Consider the following 21,863-nt stretch of genomic DNA (forward strand, 5'->3'; position numbering starts at 1 on the left):
TCGGTTCAGAGAGCAAAGCAGATTGAGTCTGTGCCACCATGTCCTGAAGCTTTCCTGATAGCTTACCTCAAAGGAGCGACGCAAGAGGGCGGAAGCCTTTATAAGCTTGTTGGGAGAACACCAGATGGAACTTACTTGTTACAAATCCCATTATCCAAGATCTTGGAGAGTGAGCCATTGATAGCGCAGTGGATCGCGTCTTATGAAAGACGAAAGAGTCTACGCTCACGGCCCGACAAGGTGGGCGGGCTGTTGGTAACAAATTGATGACACTGGAAGGGTGTTGTTTATCATAGAGAAGTGCAAAATCAGCTTCACCAATTTGCATTCTTTCATCAATTCTGGGCTCCACCGCCAAGACGCTAGTCCAGAAGTCAAGTGCAGATCAGTGGGCTCTGGCACGCAAGCATAAATAAAGGCTTGGGGAAAATCTCCACCAATAAATTCTAAAGTACAATTTCCTACTCGTTAAGATTGTTCATACGTAGAATTATGGAATGACTTGATGGTGATTAAATACTATGGTTGACTATAATATGCAGTTGCATATTAATGTATGATACAGTCGATACAGTTGGTTGCAGAAATGGCGCAAATGTTTATACTTTTCCTTTGTTTCTGAAGCCCTAATCTAAAGCACGCTAAGCTATTTCCATAAGATTTTCCGGAACCTTTGTCATCAACACCTGTATTGAAACGTAATAATGCTTCAATCCACTCAGCTTATGTCACCTAATTTGTATCCTCCCGTACAAAGGTATCTTTCTACCACGTGGATATTTTGTCCAAATCCACCCAAAATTCTCCCGGAAGATCATCCCCACAGGACAGATGGCTCCTAATCTCGCTCCGTCTAAACTGGAGTTCATCCATGACATGATCTTGAGTAATGAACTCACCCCTCCCCAGATTGCTAATGCTGCTGGATGCCACCCGAGCTCTATCAGTAGGCATATCGCCAACGTGGGCTTATTTGGGAGTGTAAAGGCTCCTCATATGAGGCGTGGACGTCCACGCCGTCTCACACCAGAAATGATCAAAGCCCTCTGTGATTATCTCATAGAGAAGCCGTACTCGTATCTCGATGAATCGGTTATCTTTTTGTATGATGAGTTTGGGGTGGAAGTTCCACCATGCAACATCAGTCGTGCTCTTAAACGTGCAGGTTGGTCCAAAAAGGCTGCGAAACAATCAGCCAAAGAGCGCAATGCAGATTTACGGGACGCATATGTTCACTATATATCGGATTTCTCATCCTACCATCTCATATTTGTCGATGAATCTGGCTGTGATAAGAGGATAGGCTTTAGGCGAACGGGTTGGGCTCCTCTAGGTACAGCACCTTCCCAGTTGGCTAAGTTCCACCGTGATCAGCGGTATCAAATCCTTCCTGCATATACTCAGGACGGAATCATTTTGTCTCGTGTTTTCCAGGGCCCCACCGATGCTTCTGTGTTTGAGGATTTTATCGAGGAGCTACTTCAGCATTGTGGACAATGGCCAGAGCCGAAATCTGTGATTGTTATGGATAATGCATCCTTTCACCACTCGGAGCGCATAGAGCAGATGTGCTCGCAGGCACGGGTTAAGTTGGTATATTTACCTCCATATTCACCAGACTTGAATCCTATCGAGGAGCTCTTCTCTGAGATAAAGGCCTTTATTAAACGGCACTGGCAATCCTACGAAGATGACCCTGACCAGGGATTTGATACTTTCCTCGAATGGTGTATTAGCACTGTAGGTGTAAGGAAACCGAGTGCAGAAGGGCACTTCCGAAATGCAGGCATCACACTCGAAGAATAAGGCATGGCATACGGTACGCACTATCCAGCGAAGCTAAGCAATCGCATCGAGTGACTTACTCTAATGAACATGAATCAGCAGTCGATCTACAGGTCAAAATCGAGGTCCACGATTCGCCTATTTCAGGGATAATCAGGAGGGCAACTCTAAGAGCGCCGTGGAATTAATAGACACTTGTTTCTTAGCCGCCAAGTTGGAATTTTCATATTTGTCCTAAGTTCGTTGAGCCGTCTGCTCTCACACTCACTTTGTCCAATTCACAAAGCAGACCTCCTATAGCCTCCCGCGCCGCTGAGCTTACCATAAATGCGATCGCACCGTGGACGCCGAAAAGTCGTTGAGATGGTGGGGCCAATGGTACGGGCATTGAAGTATGAGCTTTTGAATCTAGAACAGGCCACTAGTAGCGAAAAGCAGAGGACGCTACTTTGAGGCGGCTCATGAAGTTCAGACTTTGCTGTGTTCGTAAAACAAGAAAACCACCAAATAAACCGCGCTATCAAGTAAGCAGATAATATGCATGTAGGACGCTTACAATTTAGAAAGATGAGTCTACAAGTTACCCCATCTGCTAGCGCTCGCGACATTATGACTCAAAGGGGTTAGCGTTCACGTGATTCAACCCCACTTTTAGTGTGCCAGAGTAGTTGATTGGACCGATGGTCTATCGGCTTGGCTAGCTATATGACTACCGGGCAGAAAGCGAGGGCGGTCAGACACGTGACCCGATGGGTACTAACACCCACTGTCAGGTTCCATTGCACTGGGCAGGGAAGCCAACTCAGAGCTTCGCCATCATCCGCACCATCAGCATCATCAAAATGGTTCGCTTAGTGGACTCCATGATTCGGTTGTGCGACCACATTTGTGCATTGTCCCACACGCATCAATACAGGCAACACCTGCCCCTCGCTCTCTTGCGAGTGACGCATGATGGAAGTGCTGATGGCCGGACTGCCCCAACTCCCAGACCTGATGCAAATAATACTATTTGGCCTCGATATCGCGGTCAGCGAATCATCACACGAGACGAAGTTGCTTGCCATATGAATCTAAGCTCACGCTTTGAAACACAATTTTCGTCATGCACGACCTGGTTTCATCTATCATCTCGAATCGATAAGTGGAAAGCAAAGGGCGTCCGAAACTTACGCGTTCATGTCATCTTTACTCCGTCCCTTCCACAGACAACCGAGATATACAAGGCTACGGGCCTTGTGTACCGATTTCATCTCCGACAACAGCCTTATTATGAAGAGGAATACCTTGTGCGCGGTCCGGTTCATTCCACCGCTATTATCTTTTCATTCTCAGGGGAAGGAGAAGACATCCTTCTAGATCTCCCGTTATTTGGATACCGCCCTTTCTCGTTCATTCACCGACCCACGGTTCTTGTTACCGTGCCAACAGGGCTGTTTGGCTCCAATAACCAGATTCCAGATCGCAAAAAACTAAGAAACGCCAGCATTGGCTCTGACCGATTTCTGGCCGTGGGAAATGAGAACTTTTTGTTCAGGGTTTTGTTTGACACTTTCACGCGAGGTAGATTTTTCACAGTTGCGGATTATTGGGAAGCGAGATTAAGATATATTTAGTCGTTGCAATGAACAATCTGTATTATTATTTGAGATAATGTAATGCATTAATAGATATCCGAAGCAGACCCATCCTCCCTTTCCTTCAGCCAGAGCCTAGTGTGACCAACAAACCTACGCGCCGCACCTATTGCCACTCCCTGGCTAACAAAGAAGTCTGGGCTTTCCCCACGGATTTGTGCAATGTCAAAACAGTTTTCCAATGCAATATCGCGCGCTTTTCTGATATTTTCCTTGTAACTGTCGGTACCAACCCGTGACAGATGCCAAGTTGCATACTCTTCCACCGCCGACTCAAGAAATTCAGGGACTTCTTTTAAATTATCCTGAACCGAATTTGGAGCTCCTTCAGGCGCCCAAGAGGAAGAGGCCACGAATTGGGATGGCTGTGATGGGAGGACATTGATATTTATCTGTGGAAGCGTCGAGCCAGGTGCGAGGCTGCTGGCAGATTTATTCTGTTTAAGAAGGCGTTGCCGCTCTTCTGCATACAGCTGCTCCCGCACATTATCGGGAATATCATCATGAATCTCTAAGATACCGCCTTGCTCGACATACTTGACGAGAGTTCTCAAATGATGCGTCCTGAGCCGGTAATGCTTTTTTCCCACAGGATCTTGCCAGCAGTACTGACCCTCATGCTGGCAGGGCGGCCCCGGGCACCGCATTTTTTGATATACATCTCGCCAAATGGAAGGTTGGCTGGAGTAGCCTTCGGCATCAATCTGATTATCCAAGTCATGGAGCATTCTGTTGGTTACGGAGGAAATTCCTCTTTTGTCGGTTTTTTTCGCTCGGGGGTTGGTGTCTTCCAAATAATTAATAGAGATAGAGACCGTAAGCATTTTTTTAGGCTGATGAAGGAGATCTTGCCACATAAAGATCTGCTTATTTATAGCTGTCCAGTCGATATCAGTCTTTTCAAAACGCTTTGTAAGATCACGCTGCGAGCGATCATTTATAGAAACCACGATCGTAGTATCATCAAGTCTCACACGCCGGTCAGGGTTTATTTTCTGACGCAGCAGACGTTCAGCCTCCTGATTGATCTTCTGCCAGTATAAACTGGGCGTCGAATATAAGTCCTGCTCCGTGTCTTTCACCAAAACTCGATGGTTTAAAGTCACTCTCCACTCGATTACGTACGGGACATAAGACGGATGTTCACCGTCTGCTGATCCATTATCAACACCAAAAACCTCACGAAACCGTAGTCTACCGGGGCGTGACTGGGAAACCGGCGGAGAACGTTCACCAATAGAAGAAAAGCTATATTCGGAAGGTGTATGTTCGCGACCAAAATTACCGGGAGTAGGAGGGCAGGAGGGAGTGCGTTCCCAAGTACCAGCTTGAGAGATTTGATAGTTATTGAGGGGAGGGAAGGTCAAATCCTCGAGGCATAGGATGCCGCCGAGGAGCCTAACTCAAGGATCATAATATGTTAGCTTTCACCTGATGGTCTTTCGACTGGGGAGCTGATGCTGACAAGCCAAAAATAATGATACAGATGGTCATTTGTGTTGCTGCGCTGAACTCCTGCATAACCCTCAATAAGCACCCTGTTGACAGGTGGCGAGATAGGAACAGGAAAGTGGTATCGCTGACTGTTCAGAATCCGATGAGCAACATGCACGTGTTTGACTAGTTTGCGTGGAAGCTTCCAGCCATCCATGGTTCATCAGTACAGAGCGGTACAGATTGTCCGTACAACATAATTTTATGCATTGTCTTTTCATTACTGGTAAATTACGCGGATTATAGCTGGTCCGGAGCCTTACTTAATCAAGCTTAGTCCTAGGGCTTCAGAAACAAACGAAGAGTATAACCATTTGCGCCATTTTTGCAACCAGCTTGGTTGGTTGGTTGATATCATTTACCCTGACCCCTCGCTCGAAAGCGATATGCAGGCTACCTCGACTATATATATCCGCGCGTACGTACATGTAGTGTGTTCCGCTTCCTGAAAACGAACTTAGAGCCTCGTCAAGGCCTGCCGTGGCCTAACTGCCGTTCCCATTGTTAGGCTGCCCTCGTGGCGCGCGACTCCAAAACCGCTGTGACGCCTCGGCGAAGTCCAAAACGGCCTTGACCGTCTTTGCCCTTGAGACGGTGTCTGGTTTACCTTTCTTACCTACGGTCGAGCCTCCCAGTAGACTCGAGACGCTACTGAGCGCGTCCCCTACTTCCCTCCGTAGCTCTCTTCGAATGTCCCTCAGATCTGGACAATCCACCAGCACATGGGTGACAGTTTCTTGTGCGCCGCACACGCACCGGTCGTCGTCGCGGAAGCGAAAGGCTTTCGCGTAGGTAGATAACCAACTGTGGCCTGTGCGTAGCTGTGTTAATAAGTACGCTCGGTTCCTGGGCAGGCTCCCATATAGCCTCCTCGTGTGAGTTGCTGGTAGGGTGCTGTCGATCTTTCGTAGGTGACCACCTTTGTTGGATGACCTCCATTCCTGCTCCCACTGATTAAGGATATTGCCGTGGAGGCGCGCGCTCTCCCTCGAGAGTAGTGGGCGGAAGGGGTGCGTCTTGCCTGGGCGTGCAGCATCCTTGGCCTGTTGATCTGCAGCGTCATTTCCAGGGTTATCGCAGTGCCCTGGCACCCATTGAAGGCGCAACGCGATTCCTTTTGTTTGGACCTCTGTGGCAGCCTGGAGGATCGCATGGATGATCCGCTGTCCAGATTTGATCGTCGGATTTTGAGTCGCCTGCAAGGCTGATCGGCTGTCGCACAGTATTGTCGCTGTTCTCCGTCTCCTTTCTAAGCTTTCTGAGGGCTGATGGGCAACTTTAAACACTGTGCTGATAGCGTAGAAGATGCCAATAAGCTCCGCTACATGAACCGACCAGCGGTCCATTGGTCCTACTTGAATCTGTTGAGATTCGACAGTCTCCAAGTTGCTGTCGAGTGCCACAACGGCAGCGCCTAGGTGACCCTCGCGTCCAGAGGCATCTGAGTAGACAACAATATCCGATGTGGACCGTGTAGTTTCAGCTCGCTCCACGGCCGTTTCTCGGTCCGATCCAACCTCAATCTCCGCGAAGGGTTCAGCTCGCCACGGTGGCAGTGGACTTGGGTCAATCGTTTCTAGTTCATCCAATCTTTGTAAGTCCATAGTCTTTAGAGCTTCCGCCAGTGGGAACCGAGCGTAGTTTCCAATGTTGTTCCTTCGTCTCTGAGCTCGGAGGAGCGCACCCCAAATAGGGTGAATACGAGGTAGAGTGTGGAGTCTCGCGATGGTATATTGTGCTCGGCGGCGGAGGCGGAGGTGTGTTGGAAGGACATGTGCTTCCACTTCTAGAGTGGCGGACGCTACTGTCCTGAACGCCGACAGGATACGAACCAGAGGGGCCCTTTGCACTGTGTTTAGGTGGCGCAGGTGGGTTTTATCACGTAGAGGGTCATGCCAGACCGTTGACGCATAGTCTACCACTGGTGTGACGCACGCTTGGTAAATTTGTCGCATCTGTTCTGGGCGTAGATGTCGCAGTCCGGCCAGAGCAATGGTTACCTTGGTGGCACGTTTGATGGCTTGCTGGACATGCTCTTTCCACCGCAACTCATGGTCGAAGATCACACCCAGTAGCTTCGCCGTGGGTGATGGTTTGACAGTTTTCCCGTTTATGACTACTTGCCCTTGTAGTTGCTCGCTTCTTCTCCTGGTGATATGGATAAGCTCGGTCTTCTCAGCTGCGAAGCAGGAGCCAGTCTGTTGCGCCCACGCTTCGATGCGAGGGATATCCTCTGACTGGATTTTGGCTAGGTTCTCTTCGGCTGAGCGGCCTACTCGCCAGCGGAAGTAGTCATCAATGAACGCTGATGCGCCACCACGAAAGGTGACTGGTTGGTCGACCAGGTCGGAGTTGAAGAATGTGAACAGAATGGGTGAGAGGGGTGAGCCCTGCGCCAGTCCTGCGTTGACTAGCAGGGCGACCTCGGTACGGAAGTCATCAAATCCTATGCTAGCGTAGCGTTCGCTCATAAAGCTTGCAATCCACTTTCTAGCTACGGCTGGGATTCCCTTTGCTCGGAGGCGGGCGTCAAGGCTGATTTTGTTGACTCCGTTGAAGGCCCCTTTCAGATCGAACGCGATGAGTGTCATTACTCCATGTTTATACCAAGCTTGGTCAATCGCGTTGGAAAGGACTAGCAGGGCTTGTTCAGTGGTCCTGCCCGGTCGCCCTCCGAATTGTGTGTCGGGTAGTAAGCCGTGCTTCTCGGCGAGGTACGATAGTCGTCGAGCCATGACTGCCTCAAGAAGTTTACCTAGTGTGTTAAGGAGTGAGATCAGGCGATAGGCCCCAGGGATCGAGTAGTCCGGCTTCCCAGGTTTCCGCAGCACCACGATCTTTGCTCTCCGCCAACGTCTTGGGTGGTGCCCTAGTTTAATTGATGCTGTGAAGATTCTGGTAATGAGCTTTCCTATATACTTCCATAGGTGTTTCCACACAAGCGTCGGTAGACCGTCTTCGCCCGGTGCCGTGGAGCTTTTGGCTGCTTTAAGAGATCGCTGGATTTCCAGTTCCGTGATTAGTGGCCAGGGTAGCTCCAACGGGGCCTGGACTGGTGGGTCTTCGAGGGGTTGGTCCATTTTGGGGAAGAAAGTGTCCAGAAATGCTTGTGCCTTGTCCTCGTTCTCCACCAGTTCGTTTGAATCAACGTGCAAGGCCGGGATGCAACCCCAGGTCTCTCGCGGTTTCATATAGGTAGCCGCTTTCCATAGCGTTCCTTCCCCAGCTCCGTCTAGGAACTGTTTCCAGTGTGACTTTTTGACTTTTTCAATAGTACGGGTCCAGGCTCGACGCTTTTGCTGCATCTCTTGGAAGAGGGTCCCTGAGCGTGCGTGATCTCGTCCGTATTCCGCACAGCTCTCTTGCCATTTCCGGCGTAAGCGGTTGACCTCGGTCTGTTGGCCTTTAAGGTCTGGCGTGAACCAGCGTTTGGAATAGGGGGTTGGGCGTCGGTTTGGGGTGTGGTTCTCCACGGCAGATATCGTGATTTCTGTGAGACGTTCGACTGTTTCGTCTAGAGCTGGTCTCGTTTTGATCTCTTTCCATGGGCCCATCCGCTGGAGCACTTCGGCTCCGATCTTGTCCCACTCTGCTCGTTCGTACGCTTTCCTCGCCTTGGCGGTGGGCTTGTGGTAGGGTTTAAGGCTCCATTCCGAATATGTTGCTCGGTGGTCCGACCCGTAGTTTTCGTGGTAAAGGTGACATTTGATGAGCAGGCCCGGTCGGTCCGTTACAGTTAGATCGATAGTCGTGCTTTTTCCTGGGTCGTTAAGGGGCCAGAAGGTAGCTGTACCTCGAGGCAGGCAGGTTTGTAAATTGTGCTCTTGGAAGAAGGTGATGAGTTCACATGCGTCTTCGATAAATCTCGGTTGAATATGGTTGCCGCCCCACATTGGGTGATGGCGGTTGAAATCTCCTGATAGGATAACAGTCGTGGACCGCCGGTCGTCCCGTCGGGCGATTGAAATTGTGTTTTGGATTGCTGTGAGCATGGGTTCTGCTGATCCTTCATCGGGGGCGTATAGCGGGACAGAAGGGAGGTAAACAGAAAACAGGAGAATTTGGGAGTCGGCAGTCCAAATCTTGATGGCAGTAATGTCTGGGTGTTCGCACCGAATCTGCCGGTGCGAGGAGGTTGATAGGTTGCGGTTAACATATACGAGGCTACGAAACCGAACTGCGTCCGTGTCGACAGTTGGTCGGTATAGCCGCCATGCACTGTGATTAACGTGTGTTTGATAGCTAGTGATCGACGGTTCCTGGATCAAGAGAATATCCAGGTTCTGGCTCTGGTGGTCGTTGATGAGCGCTTCCATCCTTGGCCCCGATTTCATGATGTTCAGCTGTAGTACGCGTAGGTTGGTCTCTAACATTGCGAGGGGTTGAAAGTTGCGGGGGTCAGGCACTGACGATCGCCGGTTGGATGCTCACCGCTGCAGTCAAGGCATCGCGGCCGTACGCCGGATGGGCAGTGTTCACGAAGGTGTTGGCCGGCACAGTGGCCGCAGCGTGGTGTCTCCTTGCACGACCATGCCAGGTGTCCGAAACGTTGGCACCGGAAGCATCTCTTTTTCTTGATTTCACGGCGTTCAACGCTGCCGATCTGTCTTTGGCCAACAAGGAGGCCGTTATTGAGGATGTATTCGGCTCCCTCTGCCGAGTCAAACCAGATGCCGAGCGATGCGAATTTCCCTAGCACTTTGTCCTTCCGCTTGAGCCAAGCCAACTCTTCGATTTGAAATCCCTGCTCTGCTAGGTCGTTTTCTTCCATAATCTTCGTGATAGCTTCCGTATTGGCATTTTCCAAATCGAAGTCTTCTGTTGGGGTACGGTGTACGACGACGCCGAACCTTGGCTTTACCAGTTTTGTGTTGTTTCCTAGTTCGTTCAACCATTCAGTGTTGTTTCGAGCAGCCTCTGCTGACGTTTGGTTCTTAAAGCGAATCACATATCCGGTTTTAGTGGTGCCAATCCCGGCGACCTGTGCATCTTGCGTAGCTGGTGCACTCAACAGGGCTGTACGAATGTAGGAGTTTGCAGAGTCGGTGGGGAGGTATCGGCCAAAGGCGTTCCCATCGTTGGCCTGGTTGTCCTCTGGATCTACGAATGACCGCTGGGTGCTGATCCGAACGCACTTCTGGTCCTTGTCAGGGCGTTGGTAGCTCGGCTGAGGGTTCGCATTGCCCGAGCTGGCTGCTACGGCAGCCCACGATCTAGCCGAGGGCGCCGGTGGGGAAGTATCAAGTTGTGCACTCAAGGCTTTGACTTCTTCATGGAGTTTCTGGTTCTGTTCGTGAAAGACGTTTTGGTCGTGTTTGACCTCCTGTAGCTCGGCTTTGGTAGATTCGATGAGTGCGGTTTGGTGGTGGATGATGTCCTTCAGGTCGTCGATAAGCTTCCACACCTCCCTGGTGGTGATCCGGCCGGTGCCCTCTTCAGAAGCATAGCTCTCGTTGAGTCGTCCTCTCTTTCTTGTGACTCGCGTTGGGATATTGGTCACCCTAGGCTGGAAATCCTCGACTGAGAAATTGGTGGTTTCCTGGGTGTTTGTGGGCGTGGCCTCGGGAGGCCCCGCGGGTGGGTCCGCCATCAGTCCGGGGTTGGTTCCCGCTCGGCACACAACGACGTTTTATATTGCAATAGTATCAACCACAACGCAGTTCTCCGATTGCTTTCGCCTCCGGTCCTTTCTATTCTTCGTTTCGGTTCACCGTAGTCCTCAGATGCAGCCCTTAGCGAAATCGCCTTCACCGGCAGACATACGGAGATTGTTTTCGGGCCCCACTGCCAAGGCTTTAGTGGGGATATTTTATTGAGCTGCCGGCTTTAATTGAGGGCTGCTGTAAATTATTTGTAACTATGGAAAAGAGAATTATATCAAGATAATTACACTACGGGTAAACCATGATATTTAGGAGTAATGGGCTACGTAACACGTAATGCATTAGCTCAAACTGCATTAAGTGATGTTATTGGCGGATATTAGTCGCCAGGATTGGATCAGCCTTGTCAGGTCATGAGCATACATACTATTTTGGAGAATGTGGGGAGTACAGTAACACAAGTGTCTATTATGAATTCATTTTATATTAGTTATACTTGCCAACAAGCCACAGCGCAACGTCCTTGCTTCCCAAGACTTTACCAATGAGACATGCGTACGCGCAATGTATTAACAGAATGATTCCCATCATTGATGTCTGTCGCATACTCTGGCTCTCTCACTTAATTCAAGAGCCACCAATGAGCATAGCGTTCCCGCGAAATACAACCAGGAAGAAACAAAAACCAGCCATTTACCAGAAAGTTATGAATATCGTGCACTTGCTTTTTCGTCACCTTTACCCAGTGACAGTAATGACTTGTCATTATCATGGAGCATGTAGTATCGCCAAAACCAGACCAGGATGGAAGAATGAATGGTTTGCAGGAATGGAGGTAGGAGGTAACGATATAAACCATCAAATCCAGTTGTATGCGACAGACCCCTCTGAGAAAAAAAAAAAAAAAAAGAAAAAAGAAATGAAAGCGAATACAAATCACAACGACGCATGGAAATGCAGAATTCGGTACGCTTGGTTTGCTTGTATTATTTCCGTCCAAATCGACTTATTGGTTCTCAATGCGAATTGCAAAGCCGTTTCCCGCTTGGCGTTTTTGATGCTGACGTCTGCTCCTGAGCTGATTAGATAACGAATAACGTCTTGTTTACCATAGTAGATCGCTGTGTGAAGGGGAGTCTCTGCCATGAAAAATCTCCTTTCTAAAGAAGGTTGATGGTTTTGGTACATTACTGCGTTCACATCAGCACCCTGTGAGATGAGAAGTTCCACCGCTTCAAGTGAATCAGACTCCCGCATCACTGCGTGGTGCAAAAGCTGACCCGTTGTTACATCACCGCCACGATCGAGGAGAAGTTTGATAATTGAAAAGGAGGCGCGTTCGACAGCATAGGAGAGTGGGGTTACGTCGATTTCACATCGTTGATTGGGATCTGCCCCATGATCAAGGAGCCATGTTGTCATTTCTAAGCTCTGTAAGGCATTACTATAAATGAACAAATGCTATCTTAGCAGCCATTTCTTATGCGGTCTTGATAAGTTTGCTTACCTGAGAATTGGAGGTGACTCCGGGGCCATTGGTTGATTGATATCCCATCCATAATATAAGAAGCTTTGTAAGACTTCTTTTGCATCAGCATCGACAGCTTCGCGTGCAAAGCTCGGTGACATAGGCAGCCCATGACGAAACAACTCTTCCACGAAACGTGCTTTTTTCAGTTTGATAACTTCACTCATTACACAAGAGAGACTGCGTATATCGAAACCTGGGAAGGATAAATTGGAGTTAAGAGTCTCTTGGAAGTTGTGGAAGTTGTTGTCTAGGTAGTATCTTCGCAATTTCTCAAGGACCTGGGACGTCTGAGGTGAAACTGGAGGGGTTTCACACCGACTAACCGAGAACTCTTCGAGATGAGCGAACATATAGAAGACTTTCAGCAGAATGGAGTGAGTGGTTGTAAAGATAATTCTCAATTTTCCACTATATTGTTACGCGGCGGTAAAGTAGCGGAAAGAGGATTGGAACGAATCCAAGGCTGGAAGGGATGAGCTACGTATTTAATTCACAAGGCACACACCGCCTTATGGTTACATCATCTGCCACTCCGCAACCTCGTCCTCATGACTGCTCATGACTCCTGGGCATGTCTACTATCACTGGCATTAATGGTGCGTATATCATTTCGGCACTTATTGTTAACCTACTGAGCTCCTAAGTATAAGTTATTACGAGAGTAAAATGATCATACTGAGAATTAAGGAGGCTTATCTCATCGACTCTCCGCGCTACAAGACAACCGTCCTTGGTCAGCGTATCCAAATTCCAGGGGCCTTTTGGAAAATGGAAGGGAGTTTGGAAGAAATACTGTTAATGACCACTCTCAGGCGTGCACTGACGTGTTCAAAGATTAAAACTTTTCTGGCTGTGACTAGCCCTTGGATCCTAGGAGATTGGTTGGTTTACAACAGTCTGCGCTAAGTCACAGGCGCTAAACAATTGGCGACGGGGGTGTTTCAGCTTTCTTCACATTCCCATGAATAGTTCTGCTTTTTGCCGGCCTTATCTATCTAGGTAGTCTTATAAGTGGCAGCCATTTCCCATGAAAACTTTCATCATCATCAAAAACATTTTTATACATAACTCTAAAGTCCCAAACCTGAATCCCTATTCCCAACGGATATGTCGACTCCTACAAACTTCGAAACTTGGCGACAAACAAATGCCCTTCACATCGTCCCCATGGGGGGATTATATTTTCATGATTTCGCCGAAAAGGCCGCCATCGGAACCGAACATCTTGGATCTTGTTCTGTCGTGGTCATTGCATCAAAGTTGGGTGCAATTCTCGCACATATTGCACCGCAGCCAGCAGCAACAAATGATCCCTTTGCTGGTGATGCCAACGTCCGAACTACGATGGGCGATGTTGCTGCGCTATACCAAAATAAGCGCGAATACTTTCCTTCGGCCGCCACTATCGTTGTTTGTGCACTCTTTCGAGGAGAGGTGGCCTTGCCAGACCAACTTAATATTATGACAGCAAGCCTTAGAGCATTGAGCCTTGATCCCCGTGCGATATCATATGACGTTCCTGGGGACCCTACAATCCGTGGTAAGGGGACGGTGATGGTTATGAACAAGCGCGAGTGGGACCGACCCAAGATCATAGTGGAAGAGAGGACGGTATTTGGATAGATATCAGAACCCAAGATTCAGGGAAAGTGATTTGACTCGGCTTTGAGGGTGTTTGTTATGATGCCTGAATGTCACCATTATGTATCTGGATGCATGCACACAGCAAGACAAGATTGATTGACTATTGCTAATATAATCTTTGGGAATATGTATCTGGCATAATCTTCAGACAATCATGATATATAGTAGAGAGGCCTTGTTAGAAAGTTACTCATATTTGTGCGGCTATCAAGGGAATAATTAACATCATTGTTCATAAAGAGACTCTAAGGGATCTTTCGCTTTGGTTGATATCTGTTGATTCTTACCTAGAGAAAGCGACCGCTGAAAATAGAGCACAGGCAAACAAGAAGTTTCGTGGAGTAAGCATCGGACGACAGTGATGCTGGGTTATACGAGCGTTCTCTTAGATCTGATCGGTGACGACGGTGCCCTGCGAGATGCAATGAGGTTGAGACCCGTAAAGCAGGCTCAACAATGTTTGCCTTGTTTGCATATAGATCTTCCAGGTTCTAGGGTGTTCCATGAAGCTGATCGACCGCTATTCTAGATTGGGAATAGACATAAGCATCTAATATTGGAGGCCCTCACAAATCTGCGCCTTTTTGCCAACACAGAACATCGTGATCGAAGAGAACAGTTTCATGATATTGAGTAAACCTAATACCGTAACTCTGCCGTCTAATACCAAAGAATACCATGAGCTGTCATTACATTACTAGTCTGCGTTCAATAATTTTACACGCTAGTTCCTTGGCGGTGGGGCCCGAGAAAAGCAAAGCAGTCATCAGGGAAGAAGCAGTTTTCGCTATCGACTGTACTGAAAAGCCTCTTGAGCGTATTCCAACTTGAATAGACCAGAAAGAACTTGGTTGTGCGCAGTTGTCGTAGACACATAGACAGCAGGACCTTGTTGCAACTGCATGATCTGTGACTTACAACCCACTGTAACCCTGCAGATAGCAGTATTCTGGGTGATTAATCTGACTTCTGCTGAAAAGTGCGCGGAGCAGGTGGTCATAGCATAGGAAGAGAGGTTTTGAACATTGGCATGTGGTAATTTGTCTTGAATATAGTGTTCAGTAGTTTTATTCAGATGCTGGGATCCCTCTGCGTTGTGTTAACATCGCGGGATTTGGAGGCATCTGTCAGTGCGCGGATCCAGTGAATTGCTGTTGTGATCAAACCCTTTAAATGGTGAGTCGCCAAATTCTGTCATCTTGACCACCCAGCGCATTGTATGTTCGAGGCATTTGTCTTGTCCAGACAAAGAAGTATCAATGTTGTAGAAAACTACATTGATCTGGGCGCGGGCTTTGCGTCCATTGTTGCATCGTTGTAGGAAGTTGAGAAGTTTCACCTGAGTACCAAGCATGAAGTCCTGTGGTCATTTTGTGTGGTGTTCCTCCCCCTTTTTGTTGTAATGGGAACGAGGGTCACAGTCCCAAATGATTAGGTATTTGCCTCTCCCTTCTGGGACTTAATAGTTGCTGCCCCCAATACATGCCCTGGACGTTTGTCCCAGCCCCGATCACCGATATAGGACGAGGTTTAGGTACAGTACTGAAAAGGGCAATCCAGGTGGACTCGTTGTATTTCAGGGAGCACCAGCAGGGGGAGAAAATGCCGTGGAGATCAGCGTCATTAGGAGGTAAGGAGGCTGACCAGTTGCACGATCCTTGTCAGTTGGGAAGGTGACTAGTCGATGATGGACGTATGGAGCGTTGAAGTTGGTGGGGAACTGGTTGAGAATAGCGGCAATCGTGGCTGGAGAGGAGTCAGGATTCAGATGCTCAAGCTCAGTTTTGAGACCAGTAGGGCAATGGGGACGTGTCGGGTTTGCGGTCCAGGAGTTTGAATTGGACAGATGAAATGGAAGACGGTGAGAAATCGACATATTGAGAGATACTGAAGTCGTAGGATGGATGGAAAGGCAAGGTCATGATGTGTGAGATATAAGGTGTTACGGAGTAACGCGCATGATAAGTGGATGAGACAGATAAGCAAGTGGAACACCAGATCACCGCGACGCGATCACCATCAACCGCGTTTTCCCTCACCAACAAAAATGGAATTGTCAAAAAAAGGAAAACATACATAAGCAGATGGCTAATGAAGCAGAATAAATGTCCACATTGTCGCGAAAAATGGCTTTAGCCAATGGACATGGAGGGACACAGAGATCATGACGTTTCATGGAAGGTATATGTCATATAATCACAGAAGATCTGTTCTTAGAAAACAGTGATTCTTTTACTTGACCAGATACAGACTAGCTGTTTTTAGGCACGGCCTGAGAGAGAAAGCATCAGTGTACATAAGAGGAGCTGTTCTTGAATCCAAGTTCTGACTCGGTGCCACATTGCGCAGAGATTCTAGCTGTTCTCAAATAGTGGTACTTAGAAGGGTGGATGTCAGAGTACGGAGGGACTCTTTCAAGCAAAACCGTCCTCGGGAAGCATGTGTAGGACGCTGTAATTACGGTACAGTATTTGTCATGACTCATCAAGACTACATAACTAACTAGTTAAGCTTGATGAGACCTAAGCCTGATGGGGAAAAGCAGGGCGTCGCGAGATAAATAGAGAGTATCGAGGTAAATCTGATTTCAAATCTTACTGTATAGATGCTATTAACACAGCTCGGGAATCACCGAACCAGAGGGATTAGATAGGGACAAAAAGCAAAGGTTGCACACTGCTGCATCCAAATCTACTGAGTTTTGGCTGCAGATCCAGTGCAAAGTATTTTCAAAAATCACCTTTTCCAGCAATAGTACAAAGGATATTTGTCGGACGTACACAGTGTGGTACAGCAATCTGAATAAATGAGTGCTAAAAAGTCTTATTGTCAGTGATATATTTAATGTTTTACTTGTTCCTGGATGTACCTGAAGGAGATCTTCCACTGTCACGTCCGGTGGGGCGGCGATAAAGTCTACAGCAAGGAGACCCAAGGTGCCCCGAACTCCAGTCATATTATCAAGACCCAGAAGAGTGCGGGCAATATTACAAACTGCCTCAACATCTTGAAACTTCCTCTGAAGTGAGGATTTTTGAATCATGCTCTCACCAATGCCGGCTGGAAAAGTTTGTCAACACTGTCTTATAGTTAACTGAAATGCAAGATATGTTGATAAAATACTGACCAATCTTTACGTCACCTCCGTCATTGATCAAGACAGTGGAACAGGACAAGTCACCATGGCAAACTTCCAGATTGTTATGGATATACACCAAGCCTTGAAGTATCTGTTTACAGTTAGCTTGTTTACAACCTCCTAATTCAGCTCAAGAGAATACCCCTTTGCAAATAGTCGCAACTTCCACTTCTCCGAGTCGGAAAACATGGGATAGTCGTTGGAGTTCCCCTAGTGTAATCCCCCATGCGTCGTAAAGGAAGAAGGCGGTGCCATCTTTTAGGTAAACTTCCTTTAGGCCCAACAGATTTGTATGAGTTACTTGCCTCAGGTGCTTTACCCCATGATCTTCCTCCTTTACAGTACACTGACTGATAAACGAGACAGGGACTCCATTGCGCATTTCAATGGCGCAAATCCCACCCCTTGGTGACTTTAATCCAACATAGGAACGACCAGTCTGTGTGTACGGACTTCCCCTCTTAACAAAATCTTCACCCTTGCTCACATATTGCGGAAGATTTGGAGTAGAAGATCTTTTAGTCATGGTTGTTCCTTCACGGGACAGCAATACGGTTAGAAATCCCTCTGTTATTTGTCAATCATTTAGCTGTGTCATTCTATCTTCAGAAACGAATTACCAAGTGGCTATAGGGAGCTATATATCTCCAATGCACCCTGACCTGTCCATGTGCCCTCAGGCATTGCCATGTTGGAAGGCACAGATGATATGGTAAGCAGAAATGTGGCCTTTTAGCACAGCTTATTGAAGTGGAGACAACTAAGATGTTCGCCAGATAGTCATAGCATCTATTCATTCTTGTAAACCTGATCCTCTTGAACAGTTTATTCTGTTGGCATTACCTTGACAAATAGGGATCAAGAAACGATCAAAGAGCGTAGATGGTGACCAACAGCGAATGGGTCACCACTGGTAGGGCTAAGACTAGATGACGAGGCACTAGTACGACCAAAGACTCATCCCATCGCCCAATGGTCCAAATGGGCTCACTCCGTCAACATCGTGGATGTTGAAAAAGTTGGACATCATCTCTTCAAGCGAGAACCATGTTGTTGGCGACAGCTGATCAGTTCGCATACTATACAATGGCTCAGTATCTGTTATTTGTGGACGAACAGATGTGTTTTTGGAACCTGTTGTTCTGCCCAGCCTTTTCTGTCTCACGAAGCAAGAAACACCCGCTAACGAGTATAATTCATAAATCAAAGGAACACCAAATTTCCAGAAAAGGAGAGCTGTTGTCAACGGTAGGTCTTCCTAGCACCAGGAACGGGAATGATTGGTCTGTCCAATTTGTGCAAGATCAACCAAACGGTCCATCAACTTCCACAGATAGATTGGGGTGCGTATTCTCTAACCTGATACATGTAGTGCAATTATTTCAACGTAATTTTGTTTCTTCCATACAAGGAAATCACAGCAGCCCTCAATAAAAATCAGGGGCTCAATAAAATACATATACTAAGCTCTTCGCAATGGGGCTAGACAATAATCATCATGCTATATGTTTGCTGGCGAAGACGAATTCGCTAAAAGAATGTACTGTAGGACACTCGATAAATGTGCCAATTCTGAGACTTTGCAAAATTTAGCCCTAGGGACGATACGAGAGGAGCCGAGTTGTAACAGTGGGCTCCGGCTGTAGTTGTAATAGTTATTGACAATATCCTACGAAAACTTCGTTGAGGAAGAGTTAGGTTTCACACATCCTTTTGCAAAAATGTATCATATAATATCTCAAAATAAGGCATTGTTGAACGGGAGCCAAGAATGAAAATCCTATATCCAACATCTGGTTGGCCAGTGTAGCTGGATTGCATGCTGGTATGGCCTGTTTGTTCAGCACGATTGTGGAGATTTTGGAGGCTGACAAGCAACTCTTAAAGATGCGCATTTGGCATCTTCATGTAATGTGAAATCTGAAAAAAATCGCTGTCTATGAGGACAAGCCACTCATTGGTGTACATCCCGGCGATTCTATTTAAAGGCATATAGATCGCAATCTCCCCGCTTGGGCAATGAAACGCGTTCGTGGAGTATGGTTATATGTTTATCAAAGGTACGCTGATATTTTCTCGAGTTAGCTGTCTGGCTCCAAGAGAGGTGGCTCATCTGGAAAACTGGGCCTGACAGGGTCAAGCAGTTGATGCTTAGCGTGACAAGAAATATGGACGAACCAAACGCCCTACGGAATTCGGTGGAAACATATTCACTGCCAAATACTATCAATCATCGATTTCCATCTAATCTTCCACTGACCGATTATGGCAACCCAATGTACCAATCGCCAGCCTGCGACCACATATCACACCGTCATTTACGCTGCCAACGTTGCAACGGCTTACGATCCACGGCATACCATCAATGGAATGCTTTAGATCCAGCCACATATCCACCAGTAGGTGTATGTTCCAGAAGGCATACTGGTTGCTTAGGTGCGGTAGCAGGGACGCTTTGGTACATCTCTGAGTTACCTGGTAACTAAGGCAATGTATATATACTTTTCATAATCTTGCCTCTATTACACTCGGATGCAAAAGCAGTGTCACCCCTAAGGATTCATTCTTCGTTTCTTAACTTTTATGCCAAGAAAGGACTAGTATTTATTAGAAAAACACCCCCGAATACAAGATTCCCACAATTACCGTATTGTACAAAATCGTACTTAAAATGACGTCATGCTAGGTCTTTGAATGGTTTCATACGCGTGATCTACGTGGCTAGAAGCTTCCATGCAAACTAGTGCAAACTGCTGAACCTTGGAAAGCAAGATTCTCTTGCCCTGGCAAGACAAACCATCAACATCTCTCCTGCTCTTATATTGCTCCTGGTGTTAAGGCACATGCCCAGCTTGTGCGAACTAAGTGGAGTAACACTAAGGACTTTGGTTATCATTCTACTCGGCTTGTCAGGAACCAGTATTCCTCGACGTTGAACATGCTCCTTGTGTGAAAGCTAACACCAGATGGTATCAACACTAGGGTCCTCGGCGACATCTCTTGTCTCGAAGAAATGAGCTCTATCCCTTTGAACAGGGACATTACCACCCAATAGTGTCTCCAGACAACGGGATGACTGTACCATACTTTCAAACTGTGGATATTTGGAAGGTCTATAACCTTGAAGAATATCATGAAGGCTCTCCTTGTGGGGAGGGTTTTAATTTCAGAACGAACGCATTACATATAATATTGTAATTTACAGGAAATCCCAATACACTCCTATCTCAAACCCCTCCAGCTTGTACAATAGATATCGAACTCGTCTAATCAACGATCCATGAAACCAATGACTGCACTTAAAAGCCGCTGAAAGTACTTATCTTTTGATTTTAATAGCAACTAATGGAAATAGAGTAATGAGGAAGAGGATATCGCGCCACCTATGCCCCTTTTGATGAAAGAGCTAACATGACTTCCTTACACAACATTTGTACTGTGCCAAGCTTCGACAAGATATTCTGGCCAGTGCGATTCAGCATCTTTTTTGGACCATCGGCAACGAAAGCATGCCCATTTTCAGAACAGATGTTTTGGATGTGCAAGTTGCGAATGATTATAGGTCCCAAAAAGCCATTTAGACAAAAGTCAACAGAGGTTGTTTTTCATAGAATTATTTCTACATTCTTGGTGAGCTGCTAGCCTTAGCTGTATTCTTGCATTTGGTTTAGAAGGCAGTCTTACCATGTATTGGCTGCGGCTAACACTGTAAGCTGCATTGGAATTACCAGATCAATCTCCTGCACTCATCTGCTGAAAGAGTAGCGTCAGAGGCTTTTGCAGCTAACAGTCTCTCGGAGAGAAAGGTAGTCGCTATGAGAATGCTGGCATGCAAGACGAGACAGCTTATTGGATGAGATTTGATACCACTGAACCTTTCAGGAACCCGTAGAAGAAAATTTAGGCCACCAACAGCATTCAGGGATAAAAATGCAATGAAACTTGGAATCATTGGTAGTCGACAAGCAGATGGCCATATGATTGCATGGATTGCAGGAAGTATGGATAGCATACCATATCCCACACACAGTTCCGGGAAGCTTGCATTATGCTGGAAATACCGAGAAACAAAATGCAACGCGAACAGACTGGATGTAACCATGTAAAATCGGAGGGACCATTTCTCATGATAAAACTGGAAGTAGATAAATGAGATTGTTGAAAAAGCAATGAGAACAATCACAGATGCTTGCTCCAATACTGATGTCCTTTGCGTGATACGGCTTCGCAAGCAAAGGAAAGAAAAGGAAATCACTGCAAGCAGGAAGAGCAGAATAACTAAATCATCTGAGATTGTGCTCTGCACTTGGTGCAGTGGAAGAGAGAGAAAACCACAGAGGAAGTTAGCTGCTAAGAGACCAAAATAGGAAATTGACAGTGTATGGATGAGAACAACGGAGAGATCACGGCAGAGAATGCCAGGCGCATTTCCGGCCATATTATTTGGCTTTTTGGGCGAAGGGATGTATAAGTCGGATATTGCTTCGATATTCAATCGCCAATGCGAAAAGGACGGTGTGGAGTGATGACTTAGAAACACAACTATCGGGAAGTGCAGGAATATATATATTTGTCTATATGTAGCTGAGACTGTAAACTAGTAGATTACTCTTCCAAACTTCGGTCGATAGCCCACTTCGGTGCAGCATCAGTGGTTGAGGTTGAGCTATCCAACTGTTGAACAATTTTTGTTGGATGCTCATTTGTTTCTTGTCCATCCCTATTGTACCTAATATATTTTGATCACGGTTGTCAAGCACCTTTCAGCGCACAGTGAGGTCAGCGAAACCAACCATCATTCAACAGGTTACTCCTAAAGCAAAGGAGGCTGGCTTGATAAGGCGGATAAGCTACTGATTGGGCTTAAAGCTTACAAAACTAGCTCGTGGTTAGACCCCATTTTGTGGCTTGGGTGACTCGGTTTACTTTCAAAAGGGGGGAAAGAATTTGCAAAATCTCATTTCAACGGCTGTCAGCTGCAGTATTAACCTGAGATGTCTGCAGCAATTTCTACAGGTCTCCTTACGAAA

At 47.0% G+C, this 21,863-nt stretch overlaps 6 protein-coding genes across 6 annotated transcripts; 1 reads left to right on the top strand and 5 right to left on the bottom strand.

Annotated features, from left to right (window-relative positions):
- Positions 1–3,448: 3,448 nt before the first annotated feature.
- Positions 3,449–4,943, bottom strand: ACHE_10969A (uncharacterized protein; the record flags this gene model as incomplete). The annotated part of the gene is made up of 2 exons (XM_043285174.1): positions 3,449–4,820; positions 4,888–4,943. 2 exons carry the CDS (start codon positions 4,941–4,943, stop codon positions 3,449–3,451), a joined length of 1,428 nt encoding a protein of 475 aa, XP_043132089.1.
- Positions 4,944–5,401: 458 nt separating this feature from the next.
- On the bottom strand, positions 5,402–7,651 carry ACHE_10970A (uncharacterized protein; the record flags this gene model as incomplete). Its single annotated transcript, XM_043285186.1, has 1 exon — positions 5,402–7,651. The coding sequence occupies one exon, from the start codon at positions 7,649–7,651 to the stop codon at positions 5,402–5,404; it is 2,250 nt and encodes a 749-aa protein (XP_043132090.1).
- A 1,631-nt stretch (positions 7,652–9,282) lies between these two features.
- On the bottom strand, positions 9,283–10,506 carry ACHE_10971A (uncharacterized protein; the record flags this gene model as incomplete). The annotated part of the gene is made up of 1 exon (XM_043285197.1): positions 9,283–10,506. The coding sequence occupies one exon, from the start codon at positions 10,504–10,506 to the stop codon at positions 9,283–9,285; it is 1,224 nt and encodes a 407-aa protein (XP_043132091.1).
- A 949-nt stretch (positions 10,507–11,455) lies between these two features.
- Positions 11,456–12,400, bottom strand: ACHE_10972A (ankyrin repeat domain-containing protein; the record flags this gene model as incomplete). Its single annotated transcript, XM_043285208.1, has 2 exons — positions 11,456–11,963; positions 12,027–12,400. 2 exons carry the CDS (start codon positions 12,398–12,400, stop codon positions 11,456–11,458), a joined length of 882 nt encoding a protein of 293 aa, XP_043132092.1.
- A 757-nt stretch (positions 12,401–13,157) lies between these two features.
- On the top strand, positions 13,158–13,673 carry ACHE_10973S (uncharacterized protein; the record flags this gene model as incomplete). The annotated part of the gene is made up of 1 exon (XM_043285219.1): positions 13,158–13,673. The coding sequence occupies one exon, from the start codon at positions 13,158–13,160 to the stop codon at positions 13,671–13,673; it is 516 nt and encodes a 171-aa protein (XP_043132093.1).
- A 1,597-nt stretch (positions 13,674–15,270) lies between these two features.
- Positions 15,271–15,570, bottom strand: ACHE_10974A (uncharacterized protein; the record flags this gene model as incomplete). The annotated part of the gene is made up of 1 exon (XM_043285230.1): positions 15,271–15,570. One exon carries the CDS (start codon positions 15,568–15,570, stop codon positions 15,271–15,273), a length of 300 nt encoding a protein of 99 aa, XP_043132094.1.
- Positions 15,571–21,863: the final 6,293 nt, after the last annotated feature.

The sequence above is a fragment of the Aspergillus chevalieri genome, chromosome 1 (assembly GCF_016861735.1).
Source record: "Aspergillus chevalieri M1 DNA, chromosome 1, nearly complete sequence".
Classification (NCBI taxonomy): domain Eukaryota; kingdom Fungi; phylum Ascomycota; class Eurotiomycetes; order Eurotiales; family Aspergillaceae; genus Aspergillus; species Aspergillus chevalieri.